The sequence below is a fragment of the Dermochelys coriacea genome, chromosome 4 (assembly GCF_009764565.3).
Source record: "Dermochelys coriacea isolate rDerCor1 chromosome 4, rDerCor1.pri.v4, whole genome shotgun sequence".
NCBI lineage: Eukaryota > Metazoa > Chordata > Testudines > Dermochelyidae > Dermochelys > Dermochelys coriacea.
The window spans coordinates 11069341-11083193 of record NC_050071.1 but is presented as its reverse complement, the minus strand read 5'-3'; the positions used below and the strand labels follow the sequence as shown (position 1 = coordinate 11083193).

At 45.5% G+C, this 13853-nt stretch overlaps 1 protein-coding gene across 4 annotated transcripts in view; it reads left to right on the top strand.

Moving 5' to 3' along the window:
• USO1 (USO1 vesicle transport factor) overlaps positions 1-3367 on the top strand; it is a 63451-nt gene extending 60084 nt beyond the window's left edge. For all 4 annotated transcript variants that reach the window (XM_038400445.2, XM_038400446.2, XM_038400443.2 and 1 more), the window contains 2 exons: positions 1019-1234; positions 2927-3367. In XM_038400445.2, coding sequence (XP_038256373.1) covers positions 1019-1234; positions 2927-3004 — 294 coding nt within the window. In that variant the 3' untranslated portion in view covers positions 3005-3367. The remainder of the gene's footprint in view (positions 1-1018; positions 1235-2926) is intronic.
• The last annotated feature ends 10486 nt before the right edge of the window (positions 3368-13853 follow it).

Here is a 13853-nt window from a genome sequence, read left to right as displayed (position 1 = left end):
TTGTTTACCTTGACAGATTTGGTCTGGAGAGCTTGAGAAGTGACCTCAAGAGTTGAAACGAAAGTTAACAATTGAGGATAGGAAAGGGATTTTTAGTTGAAATTAAATACATGTTAAGAAAACGGAGTTTTAAACTTCAGTGTCAGGCGGACAGCAAGCCTTTATTGAAGATTTAACGCTCTTGGGCCTCTAATGCTTGAGCACTAACCTTGTCTTCTCAAAATATTCCTTCTAAGGCAATCAGAAAAATTGGGATAGATGGGGCTTTTGGTGCTCCTGAACTTTCTAGAATAAAATAGTGCAGCCGTGCATACCTGTCAAGTCTTCCTTAAACATCATAAAGCAAAACCCAACTTGAAAGTGTCACCCAGGTCACCTGTAAGCTGTGTTAAACTGCAGGGGTTGTAGTTGTAATAGCAGTCCTGCCTGGATTGCCTTGGAGATTGCAGCCAGGACTTGGGTGTGACTGGTAAAAGCTAGATGCACCTTTGACCCCTTTCTCTAGTTTCCAGAGTTCACCACTCCCTACCCCCAGGTATGAAGCCTTGTGTCTTTATCTCTTTGGGGTGGAATCCTGCAATTCTCCCACTCAGACTGGGTACTGGGCCATAGCATGTTGTGGACCAACTGTGATTAATGCAGCAGGTCCAACTTGATTCAGCTACCTGCAGTTCTTCCCTTTGGGAGTTGTGACCAGTGGTGAGTACAGTGACCCATAGCAGCCTTCTTAAAACAAAATATTGTTTAATCTCTGGATCTGAAAGCATAGGCTCCTGCAGCTTTAGCTAAAGCACATGCTTGTAGCTTGAAGGCAGTAGCAGGTTCATAAACCTCTACACATGACCTGACCGCTAACGAGGGACAGACACCGCACATGTAGGGGTAGGGGTTGTAGAATTGAAGCTCCAGGTAAAGTAGAGGCAGGAATGTTGAGCTGTCATGAATGGTCACTTGAGTGACTTGAATGAATGACTGCTTGGGATGTTAGTGACTTTCCTATTTTTGTGACTATTGCCAGAGTGAAGTTAAAGCGCTTTCTGAGGAAAAAACATTGCTAAAGCAGCATCTGGACTCAATCAACAGTACAGTTGCTGTCTTGCAAGATGAGAAGAGCAAACTCCACCAGGAAGTTACAGAATCTAAAAAAGAACAGGATGACCTCCTGGTACTTCTTGCTGATCAGGATCAGAAAATACTTGCACTAAAGAACAAGCTCAAGGAACTTGGGGAACCGGTAAGATGCCTACAGTCACTCCCAGTATCTACATTTTATAGGCTAGTGGTTGTAAAAGCAGACAGAAGAGTTGGCTGAACTTACAGACATATCCCCTATCTGCCATAAGTAAAGCAGGTGCACAGCTTAGGGATGCAATTAGATCGTGGGCCAAACTGGGTATCAACTGGGGCCCAAAGTAGGGGTTTTTGCCCCCATATGCACCTGGTACAATGAGTATGTGACCATCTCTCCATGCAGGGACCTTGCCACAACCCTGCCTGCCTATTTCACCTTGAGGTTTGCTGGCTGTATTACATTCTCCATGGAGCTACCACCCTTGGACTATTAAAAAGCTGCAACTCAAAAAGCTGCAGCCTGCTTATTAAGTGGAGTTAAAAGTGCCCTGCGTTTAATGAGTTGGTTTTAACATGCATAGCCCAGTGGCTTCAGACCTGATTGCATGTCTATCTCTCTCCACGACACATTGCCACAGTTATAAACAGGGTCATTCTCAGGTTTAAAACTCGCACTCCCCTTGCTACTCCAGAGCCTGGATTTTGTTACCCATCTGGAGACATTGCAAGGCCCATCTTTTTGTCTCCTCCTCACAAGCATGTTCTTTAAGAACCATAATCAGGGAGGCTCATGGACAGGAATAACAGCTAGTAGCTTTCAGCATGTTACTGTTGCATGCTTGCTAGAAAATAGGTTCAGACAGCTCTTGTGTGCAGGAACCTGTCTTGGGTTAAAAGTTGTCTTTCAAAACCACACATGGCTATTCTGTCCTTCGTCTGCGAGTGGGTACGTCCCAGCGATACATACGGTACGGCCAGATAGTAATCCACCAAGTGTGCATGCTAGATTGGCCCCTTTCAGGGTGCATCGCTTCTGACAAATCCCACCATAATTTACACCTGGGCTTGTGCATCGGATCACATGTAACTGTCACTCTTCTGCTTATGTGGTTGGCCAGGTGACTTCTGGTTAGATTTCCTATTTGAATACAAGTACTTCAGGTGCATCTCTAAATCCTATTCCTTCTTGATGTAAGTTCTTGCCTTTCGGTAGCACATAATACCCCTCTTGGCCATGCTACACCAGTTCGTAATGTCCTAATTCCAGTCAGTTTTGAAAGAAATGTGTGGAAACATTTCTGTTCAATATTTCTACAAACTTTGGGCCAAGTTTAAATAGAGAGGGTCCGTACAACATTCTGTGGAAAGTTTGAGGGTCATCAAGTTATTAAAGTCATAACACTTAATGGCTTCATTCAGAGGGTTTTGAAGTACTGCACAGACATGAAGCCTCAGCAATCAGTATGGTAGGTACTCTCATTTTACTGATGGGGAAACCAAGGCACAGAGGAAGACTTACCCAAGGGCACAGAAAATAAGTGACAACTCTGGAAAGTTCTGTGTCCAAATCCCCTGCTTTCACTCTAGACAACAGTTTTTTCCTCTTCCCAGGACTGAGTCAAATAAAACCCGCGGATCTCAGGAGTTGACTTCTTAGCTTTAATGTCAGGAGCAGTGTGGTGATCCATGATGGCTGATGCCTAGAAGTTGAAATACTGATATAAATGCAATTTGTATGGTAATTTTAGGTTTGCTTTAGGCTTGTTTTTCTTTACTTTGCAATTTGTTTGGTCTCTGGCTCATACTCCTCTCAAATGTTGCTTCTCTCAAAAGAAATCCCTGATTTTTATTTCAGGTGGAAGATGAGGATGATACTGAATCTGGAGACCAAGGTGATGAAGATGAAGATGAGGATGGGGAAGAGGAAGACTAATAGTGCTTTAGTGTCACCATGAGAAAATTAGAGGTTGCATTGTAATACAAAATTAAACTAATGCTGTTGACCTACAAGGTAAAACGTCCACTTACAGAAGCAAATGGGGAAATAATGTTCTGATTTTCTGAAGTGAAGTGTTTGGAAACCACCATAGGCGAAACAAAAATCACTGTTTAAGTTAAACAAAAGTATCCCAACTTCTAACAGTTTAGAAGCCGCTTTAGACACTGTTTAAAGCACGAGGGTGACAATGCTACTGCTGTAGTTCATTGTCGTTTACAGAAGTTCTGTGCGTTTGTCTATCATTTTAATGTTTCTTTGGAACTCTAAGGTGATTAAATACATATGTATTTGGTTTAACATCTGTTGAATGGAATCATTGCTTCTACATTTAGCATGGAGCTAATCAGAACTCATAGGTTCCTTTAAAATAAGTGGCTATGTTGGAGTGGGGAGTGGGGGCTGGATGAGTTGGGATTGTACACACCCAGCAGCTTCCGGTTCAAGTGTACTAAAACCAGTTGAACTGAACAGTGTTGCGTGCCTTGACACCTGAAATGGCTGCACTGCAGTCTGTACCTCAGCGAAGAAACCCAAGGAAACTGCACCATTATGATAACAATGAGGACGGAGTTGCATAGAAACTTGCAACAGTATGGTAGCATTTCTAAGCTGAACATCTCAGTATTTAAAAAACAAACACACACAACTCATCCGAAAGATTAAATGTGCTACCAGATCATCATAAATGATTCTGTTGTATTCTTGAGTAAAGAAATGAAAAATACAACTGATTTATGTAATTTATTGGCTTTTATGCAGAGTAGATAAGAACAGATTTTAAAAGAGCAAAATTAATAGACAGTGCATAAATTTCATGTTTTGGTAATAAAAATAGATATGTCCATTTAGTATTCATTCACTTAGTTCTCTTGTCTTGTTTTTAATTGTGTATTTTACTGCTCATTTGCATTTGAATCAGAGAGGCTTAAAAACACCAGTTTGGCTGGATAGATTAAAAGGGTGCTCTCAAAGGTACTGGTTTCATAGCTCGTCAGGCTAACTTGATGATGGTGAATGGTCAGTTTTTGAGCTGTTTAGCAGTTTAGCAGTAAGAATGCAGCTTGTCTTTGATTCTCCCAAGATGCTTTCATAGCCCAGGGCAGTATCTCATAAGCCAGACAAGTAAGATTTAGACAAGTAAATGAAAATGGTTGGCTGGCTATATTATAAACATTTTAAAATTCTCTTGTATGTATTTATTATCTCCTGGGTAACAGCTCATTTTTGGGCTGAGTTGAAATCATCCTAAAATAAGGAGTTAGGAAGAGAGTTTGCTTCTGCAATCCCTTTATATTCAAACTCATTGAAGTCTGTGGGAGAGGAGTAAGGATCAAACGCCATGGCAGAGTAGAGTCCTGGGCCGTATTGACACAAAGGAGAGATTCTTTGAAAGGTTTTTAGGTTGTGTGAAGCTTTATGCATGTTTGAGTAGTCATTTTAAAGTACACTTGGCTGCACTATGAATTCTTCAGCCTATTGACCTAGACTATATAATTCCCTATCACATTCTTAACTAAAACCATGTACCATAACTTGGAGGGTCTTTCCACTTTAACTAGCCAACTTGGTTTGCCTGTAAGTGGTGCAAAATAACCACACCTCTCTGAGTCAGGGGACAAGCACATATTCAAGAAGTCATCCTGACATTGTTCTCATTGACATATATATTGGAGTGCAAGACAGTATGGGGACTGAGTAGCTGGGAAAGCTTAAACGTGGCCAGCCATTGACAATTAACTACTATTTCTGGAATTAAGCAGAAATCTCAGTGTGTTGCTCAAAGGAAAGCTGGGGTTTGTCTTTGAGTAGTGTCTCTGTGGGTGCTCCATTCTACGTGTATTCACGTCCCTGCACCTCGGAGATTTTAGGTAGCAGTGTCTGTTCGTCCTGCTCATTAACTTTCCCCGTCTTGTGCTCTCCATCGGTACTATATAGCACTGTGTGGGCAAACTGCCCTCGGTTCCTTCTCAACCATCTTTGGTCTGAGACAGAGCCTTAGCAGTGTCCGGGTTCAGCGTTCCTTATATCTTTTTTCCTCCATTAATAGCGTAGTTCAGAGGGTTTCCATTAGTCAGGGTTAATACTCCCATTCTTTCCTAAATAAAAGAAATTAAAAAACCCTCTTTAATTTATTAGAATAACTAACTCCCTGTCTTTAGTTTTTTGTTTCTTCCCTCTCGGGAAGTGAAACCCCCCCTCCCCCCCCAAAAGGGTATGCCTGGCTCCCCCAGGTTTAAAAGTTGCATCTCTGGCCGAGAAGTCATTCCAGTCAGCAACGGACATTCCTGCTGCATTCGCTACCTTGAAGAGTCACGTGCCTCAAAAGTGCACTTTCTGCCTCAAACGAAAATCAAGGGCTAGGAAAACCCGTGAACTAAAATTACAACTCCTCATGATGGAAAGTTCACTTAGACCAGTCCTTGAGACCCCTTCCCCAGTATAGCAGTCCCTGACGAGGCCAATTCCATCAGCTCAGCACTCTCCAGTGACTTCAAAGAGAATCTTTGGATTCCTCTCAAAAAGTATCAAAGCAGGCTACAAGTCCCCTGAGTAGGGAATCAACCAAGAAAAAGAGGTTCCCGACAAGGTGAACTGCAAAATAAGCCCTCAGCGGTCACTCATTGTTTTCCATTCACGATCTCAGCAAACTGATCATCGCTATGTGGTCAGCAGCGATGTCTCAGTTCTTTGCATTGACACGGTTGGCAAGTTGATCAATGGCCAACTGTCATTTCTGACTTCCATTCCAATTTCCATTCTAATTTGACTTCATCTGCAAACGGATGAGCGCTGAAACATCAGCAGTGACTCCACGATTGTTTGCCATCTACGTTGTTTACTAATTGATCAGGCCTCAATGATCAGCTTTTACTCCTGACTTGTGTCCCATTTACAATATCTGCAAAATGATCAGCGCTGAATGACCAGCACACCTTGTTTGCCAACAATGTTGACGGCGAGTTGATCAGCCCACAATGGTCAGCAGCAGAGCCGTAACTAGGCAGTTTAGCGTCCGGGGCGAGCACGCATATGTGCGCCCTCACAGAATCCTGCCTTTCATTTAGCACAGAGGTTTTCAAATTAGAGGGGCGCGAAATACAGTTTGAAAATCTCTGGGCTAAATGGAAGGCAGAAATCTGGGCGGGCATGTCACCCCGCCTGCCCCCCCACCGCCTCTATTCTTCTGCCCCATTTTCCCACCCCCACAGCTTTGCTCTGGGCAGCTACCCTGCTTACCCCTCCCTGGTTCTGGCCCTGATATGAGCTGCCATGTAAGTCTTGGAGTCGGGCTGAGAAAAGCAAGAGGTCATCATTGGTGTGGAATGGAGTTAGTCCCAGAAGGCGCATATCATTTCTAGAATTGGAGGACATGTGCTTTCCCTGGCTAAGTCTGCTCCATATTGATGGTCTCTTGCTTTTCCCAGCCAGACCATGGAAACCAGGCTTTTGTATGGCAGAGCTTATGTAGCAACATTGGTATTTGAATTCCAGCTTCACTAGCTAATGATGCTAGCGCTGGTCCAACCCACAGGCCGCAGTGGTATAGTTCAAATAACAAGACAGTGTATGGCCTGATAAAAACAAAGCATTGCTTAATCTCTGCGAAGGGGAGGTTGGCTGAAGTTTGCTTAGAAAGATGCTCTCCAAAGGTCAATGAGTATCTGCTGATCTTAGGTTAAGGAGAGCCCATGAACACTCTAATTGCAGGTCCCAGAGGAAGGATGTGAAAGACTCCTGCTATGAGGAGAAAGTGAAGAATTCATTTGTATGTGCAGCAACGAGGGGAGAACTACACAAAATGTGGGTGTGATCCTGCACATCTCTGGGTGGCTTCAGTGACTGAGAGCTCTCAGTATCTCTTCACAACACAGCAGCTTCAGGGCAAAGTGTGCCTATGTGGTATTAGTGGCTAAGACTAGACTAGAGAAACACACACACCTGTTTCACCCCGTTTACGCTTATAGGCATGGGGAGGGATAGCTCAGTGGTTGGAGCATTGGCCTGCTAACCCCAGGGTTGTGAGTTCAATCCTTGAAGGGGCCATTTAGGGATCTGGGGCAAAAATTGGGGATTGGTCCTGCTTTGAGCAGGGGGTTGGACTAGATGACCTCCTGAGGTCACTTCCAACCCTGATATTCTATGAACGTAACCATTGCATTCCTGCCTCAAAATATAGCCCTCGGCAGAGATGGGAGACTAGATTCTCTTCTGAATACAGTTGGTCTGAGACCTTAATAAAGGTGTTAACCTTGTAATTTCACACGGCAAAGACACTTGGCTAAATCAGCACACGTTAAAGGATTACTGTCACATTTGACTAGCTCAGTGGTTAGAATGATGGAAAAGCAGAGTTGCTGTCTCCTCTCTCAGCCTCCATGTCCCGGGTGTCTCGTAAAGCACAATGCCCAAACCAGGGAAGTGGAGGAAGAGAAGGAGTCTGGCCTGCGTATGCAGTCAATCACCCAGCCCCCAGTTTGGAATGGCCTGTGTTTTGCTACGGAATCGAATCTATATCAGAACAGCAAATTCAGGGTGAGAACAGCCTGCATTTTATTCACATGATCATGCTGCTACATCTGCCTATTAGGAAATCTTGTTGTAAAGTTGATTCTCCTCCCTGACCGCATCAAAATACCTGCTGGATAATCAAATAGCAGCTGGGGGTGCTGCTTGTGGTGGCTAATGAAAGGGTTCAGGGTTGTCCTATTGACGGCTGTAGAGCATAGAACCGAGCTGGGCTAATAATGGCTTGAAACTTCAGTGATCCCAGCATCTGAGCTATGCTAGGAACTCCTTGGGGAGGAAGGCTGCGTATGCGGCCGGAGCACAGAGCTCCCAGTCACAAGGATAAGGTCTTGCAAAGCTAAGTGAGCAAAAGTAACGTGGGGGGAAGAACCAGGTCACCCGTAAGGTTGGCTGGGAAGCAAGAATTCCATTTCACAAACAATACTGCAGTTTCATTACTGGCTTTTGTTCTGAATTGGGATGAAATTCTAGAGCCCCACTATAGAATAGGCAAGCTATTCTAGAGGGTCAAAGCAGGGCCTTGAACCTGGGTCTCCCAGATCACAGGAGACTGACTGGTTGGGGGTGGGGATAGTCTTCCCCCAAAACCAATGAGGAACTTGGGACTCACCATGCCTGCTTTTATGTACCAGATATGTGACATGCAGTTGCAGCACAAAACACACATGCAGCACAAAACACACACACAGCACAATGGGACTGACCCAAAGCCTGCTGAAGGTGTCCAGCTGCTCTAACGCCCGTTGCCCATGCTCACCATTGTATTGTGTGTCTTACATAACATCATAATGGCTCTACTGGATCAGACCAAAGGTCCATCTAGCCCAGTATCCTGTCTTCCGACAGTGGTCAGTGCCAGGTGCCCCAGAGGGAATGAATAGAACAGGGAATCATCAAGTGATCCATCCCCTGTTGCTCATTCTCAGCTTCTGGCAAACAGAGGCTAGGGACACCATCCCTGCCCATCCTGACTAATAGCCATTGATGGACCTATCCTCCATGAATTTATCTAGTTCTTTTTTGAACCCTGTTATGATCTTGGCCTTCACAACATCCTCTGGCAAGGAGTTCCACAGATAGTCTGTGTGTTGTGTGAAGAAATACTTCCTTTTGTTTGTTTTAAACCTGCTGCTCATTAATTTCATTTGGTGACCCCTAGTTCTTGTGTTATGAGAAGTAGTAAACAACACTTCCTTATCTACTTTCTCTATACCAGTCATGATTTTTTAGACCTCAATCATATCTCCCTTTAGCCATCTCTTTTCCAAGCTGAAAAGTCCCAGTCTTATTAATCTCTCCTCATATGGAAGTTGTTCCATACCCCTAATCATTTTTGTTGCCCTTTTCTGAACCTTTTCCAATTCCAATATATCTTTTCTGAGATGGGGTGACCACATCTGCACACACTATTCAAATCTTGCAATATTTGAAGCCCTAGCTTCTGGAACAAGGTGAATGCATGAGCATCCCAGTTTGATTAAAAAAAAAAAAAGTTAGGGGGTCGCCTTTGCATGCAGAGAGGCACCAGCAGTTCAGCAAAACCAGAACAAGCTACTCTTAAATGGAACCACCAGCAGCCATGCAGGGGTTTGCCCCCGTGTAACCCAACAGGTGCAAGTTTCTGTGTAGGTAGAGCCTGAGGTTCCAGCCCTTTGGGAGGGATGGGGACTTGCAAATGTGAGACTCAAAGACTCCAAAACCAGCTGAAAATGAACTTCATGTTTATTATTCTTTAAAAAGCTCATGATTCCTAAGCCAATGTCAGGAACTTTGGGTCCCGACAGAATTTTTGAACACTGAGGAGGGTGATGCTGTGTGTTTTAAACTAAGTCCCATGTGAATGATGGGGTCTCTCTTTGAAATCTTGTCCATAGGAGCAGGTGATGGAAGGCATCCATCCAATATTTCCATCTTGATGTCCTTGCCTTCACCTTCCTAAATTCTTCCCAGGAACATTCCTTCCCTCAAAAAAAAACTTGCCACGGAGCAGATTCTCTCCCCCCTCCCCAGCCCCTGCTCGTTGCAGGTGGCAGTTCTGACAGCCATGTGGTTTTGGCTTCAAGCACATGGCTTTACCAGAACTTTGTTCTATTCATACTCTGTCTGTCTGCTGAATACGGAGCACAGGGCTGATGGCATTTGGAGGCTTGCTACATTGCTGGTGATCTTTTACCAAACAAAAACCAGCAATCAGCTATGTTCAGTCAGTACGAATTTTGTTGGAAATTAAGAAGGCAACAAACTAGGCCACGCCTTAATAAAATCTCCATGAAAAAAGGGGCAATATCTGTGTTCTCTGCCAGGAGAACTTGTCGGGGTATGGGGATTTCAATCGTCATGTAACTCACCTGATTTATTGTTTCAAACCCTTGATTTATCCTGTGGCCTGCGCTGTGCAGGAGGTCAGACTAGACGATCAGAATGGTCCCTTCTGACCTTAGTATCTATGAGTCTATGAATTTAAACCAGTTTTACAAACGCTCGAGCCCAATTTGAAAAGTTACAATTTTGCTATTTTAGATTGAAATTTACCATGAACTAAATGATTTTTTTCAAAAAGACATACTGAGTGGGTGGGCAGCTCATTTGGCTTTGTTTTACTCTGCCCAGGCAAAGAACTATATGTTGACAATATTAAATGTGTATTTTTAGTGCTACCTTTTTCTCTTTGGAAAATAAGTGGCACAAATTCTTTGAAACTTAAAATCAACACACCTGAAGAGTTGTTTGAGGAGTCAATGCATTCAAATAGTGTCGATTTGTAAAAGCTGTGTTTTTAACACAAACTTTCACTAACATTGTGTTATTAACATGGCAAAGTTAACTTCATAATGAATCTTTTAACATTCATGGTGAAATCCTGACCATAAGACCATCAGAGCAGCCACATTGGGTCAGACCAAAGGTCCATCTAGCCCAGTATTCTGTCTTCCGACAGTGGCCAGTACCAAGTGCCCCAGAGGGAATGAACAGAACAGGTAATCATCAAGTGATCCACCCCGTCACTCATTCCCAGCTTCTAGCAAACTGAAGGCAGGGGCGGTTTTGCCACCTCCCTCTCCATGGGTTTAGAATCTAATGTGCAATTCAAATTCTCTGGTCTATGCTGTACTTTGCACTGTACCAGAGGCCCAAAGTGGCTGGGTCCAGCTGTAGCTGTTTGTGGGCAAGGACCTTTGTGCTAGTGTGTCGGGGGCAGAAGGGAGCATGTCAGAGTATGAGGGGCACGGTGGTGGTGGAAAGGGTATGGTGAGGGCAGGGAGAGCCATTTGCAGTCTGTATAAGCAAAGACCTAGGTGGGAGAAACCCCAAAGCTGGCCAAAGTGTTGACAGTCCAACGATTCAGGACTAAATACATGCACTTCTTCTGTTGTCAGGTTTCAGAACAGCAGCCGTGTTAGTCTGTATTCGCAAAAAGAACAGGAGTACTTGTGGCACCTTAGAGACTAACAAATTTATTTGAGCATAAGCTTTCGTGAGCTACAGCTCACTTTATGGCAAGAGAGACCATGCATGTGAGCTTCACAGGAAGGCTGCCACCCCTGCTCCCTCTTGGAGAGGTGGTACAGGGGGCTTTGCCTTGCTTACCAGAATAGCACAAACTAAAACCCTCAGCCCGCCAGCCAGGCGGTTATATAGTTGCCTCTACAAGCTACTGGGGGCAGAGGTGCCATCGAGTGGTCATCACCCCCTTTATGAGAGCTAGAAAGAAGTTCCCAGTTTGCTGGGCAGATCGGTCGTAAATTAGAAAGGCCTCAGAGACTCAGAATATGAACTTTTCAGAGGTCATGGGCTTTCCCGTAGATCCCACTGCAAACGCTCAGTCCTTTGACAGTCAGGCCCTGTGCAAGGCAGGCAGGTACACTGAGGCTCAGTCCTTTGACAGTCAGGCCCTGTGCAAAGCAGGCAGGTACACTGAGGCTCAGTCCTTTGACAGTCAGGCCCTGTGCAAGGCAGGCAGGTACACTGAGGCTCAGTCCTTTGATAGTCAGGCCCTGTGCAAGGCAGGCAGGTACACTGAGGAACGTTGCCCTGCGTGATGTGAGTGATTGTGGAAGGTGCTGATGAGCAGCCCTATGCTTACATGTGGTGAGTTTCCCCATGCTGCCCTGACAATGAGACCCCAGCATGTGGGGGAAGGACCATTGCAGATTTCATGCCTAGCCCACCTTTGGCTATTCATCACTGGCTGCCCACAAGGGTGTCACTAAGTGACGGATGATTAGCACCAATGGTGGGAGGGGCCACAGGGAACAGGCCCGCAACCAGCAAATCACTTTGCCCCTGAGCAGCCGTCATCTTGTAGCCGCTTTGACTGGTGCTGGCTTTGGAAGAGTGACACTGAGTCCCCTGAGCATCCTCCCATTGGTGTTCAGCATCTGGTGGCCACTGACCCAGGGCAGGCTGTGCACGCCAGAACAGCTGCAACAGCAGGTTTGCTTTGACATCCAGGAGGGCCCGGGTTCAGTCCCCCGAGGTGAGTATTGCATTACATCTATAGAGGTTATCACAAGGATCCTAGCTTCGTCGTTGGACAGATCTGATATTGCGTAACTTTACACAGAGCAGTGAGTTTGGGTCTTGTGCTGATATCTGTTTTCCTGTTGCCGTTTCATTCTGTGTCTTCGGTCCATGGGATCTGTCCCTTTAAGAACAGGGCCTGGAACAGGGTGTGGGAGGTTGTGTGGTGTGACCAGAGAGGGGGCGACCCTGCCTGTGTGTCCGAGTTCCAAAAGAGTCAGAACTTTATTTAATAAACATCTCTTTCCTGAGAGCAGCCTCATGCCCAAGGGGTAACATTGGCATTAGTTAGGGACTAGATGGCGTGGGGGTGTTGCTAATGGGCTACAGAGCCTTTCAGCTGGAGGTCAGCACTCTGAATCATGTCAAAAGTTCTTCCCAGCTAATGGATGTTTGGTGACTCCAATATGAGATGAATTTGGTGGGTCCTCTCCCTGACCACAAACTCCCTCCCATGCCTTGCCCTGGACCGTTAGTGGTCTGAAGCTCTTTGTCTCACTGTGTGTTTGTACAGTGCCTAGCACAGTAGAGTCCTGGTCTCAGCTTGGGTCCAAAATTACCTCACTCGCTATTAGTTTGTAAAAAGAAAAGGAGTACTTGTTGCACCTTAGAGACTAACAAATTTATTTGAGCATAAGCTTTCGTGAGTTACAGCTCACTTCATCGGATGCATCAGTTTGTGAGAGCCGGTAGCGCTGTCACTGTCTCACATACACTGAGGAAGGGGCCGGGGGGGCCTCAGGAGATGGACCAAAATGATAAATCAATTGGGTTTTTTTAAATCTCACAATGGGTCGGGGGGGGGGTTGGGGGTTGGCTTCATGTTTGGGTTGGCAGCTCAATCTATGTCGCTAATTGGCCCTAGGCCACATTCCATTACCAGGATATGTCTGTGGGTGGCAGCATCAGAGCAGACAACAGCCCCAGGAAGAAGCGTATAGACAAGGTACTGCAATCAATGCAGTACAGTATAAGAAAGAGCTAGCCAGGCCTCCTCCTGCATTTCAGGTACAGGCAAAATTCCCGCTGGAGTCGCTGGGCCTTTTGGATGCACAAGGAAAGCAGGGTTAGGCCTTCAGTGACTAGCAAGTAGGACTGCTTCGCCCCTTACAGAGGTTAGCTAATTCTGACCAGAGCTTTTGGAGGGAGGGGGTTTCGCCCCAGTTCCCAGAAGTGAGGGGGTCAGTGATTTGCTCAAGATGACCTAGCAGACAAGCATGGATTATAATTCAGGACGTCCTGAGTCCCATCCTTGTGCCCATTCCTCTCTCGACCACTGCAGCTTCAGAGTTACATGAATGGCATCCACTCCTAAATGACCTTTGAAAATGGGACTTAAGTGATTTTAGCTCCTAGGTGCTCGTGGCCTTGATACAAAAGAGGTTCCCCACCTCTGCTCTAAATGAGTCTCCTGTTCTGAATCTCCAGGCCAGAGTCCCACATCTATCCTGGCTCCATTGTGCTGCTGTAATGTGACAGAACAGTCCGGCCCGTGGAGCCAGGCTGTGGCATGGAGTTGTGCCAGGGAGAACGACGCAGTGTAGCATAGCAAGGAGTTGGGGCTCCTGCAGTGATTAACGCTGTCAGGTAGGGTTGCTGCCAGCCAGACGTATGAAGAGTGCAACGACGTGCATGGATGTGGGTGGGCCGAGGCCCTGGGCCTGCAGACACCCACATAAAGCTTAGCTTTACTCCCGTGAGTAACCCTACTGATTTCCAGGGAACGAGTCAGCCC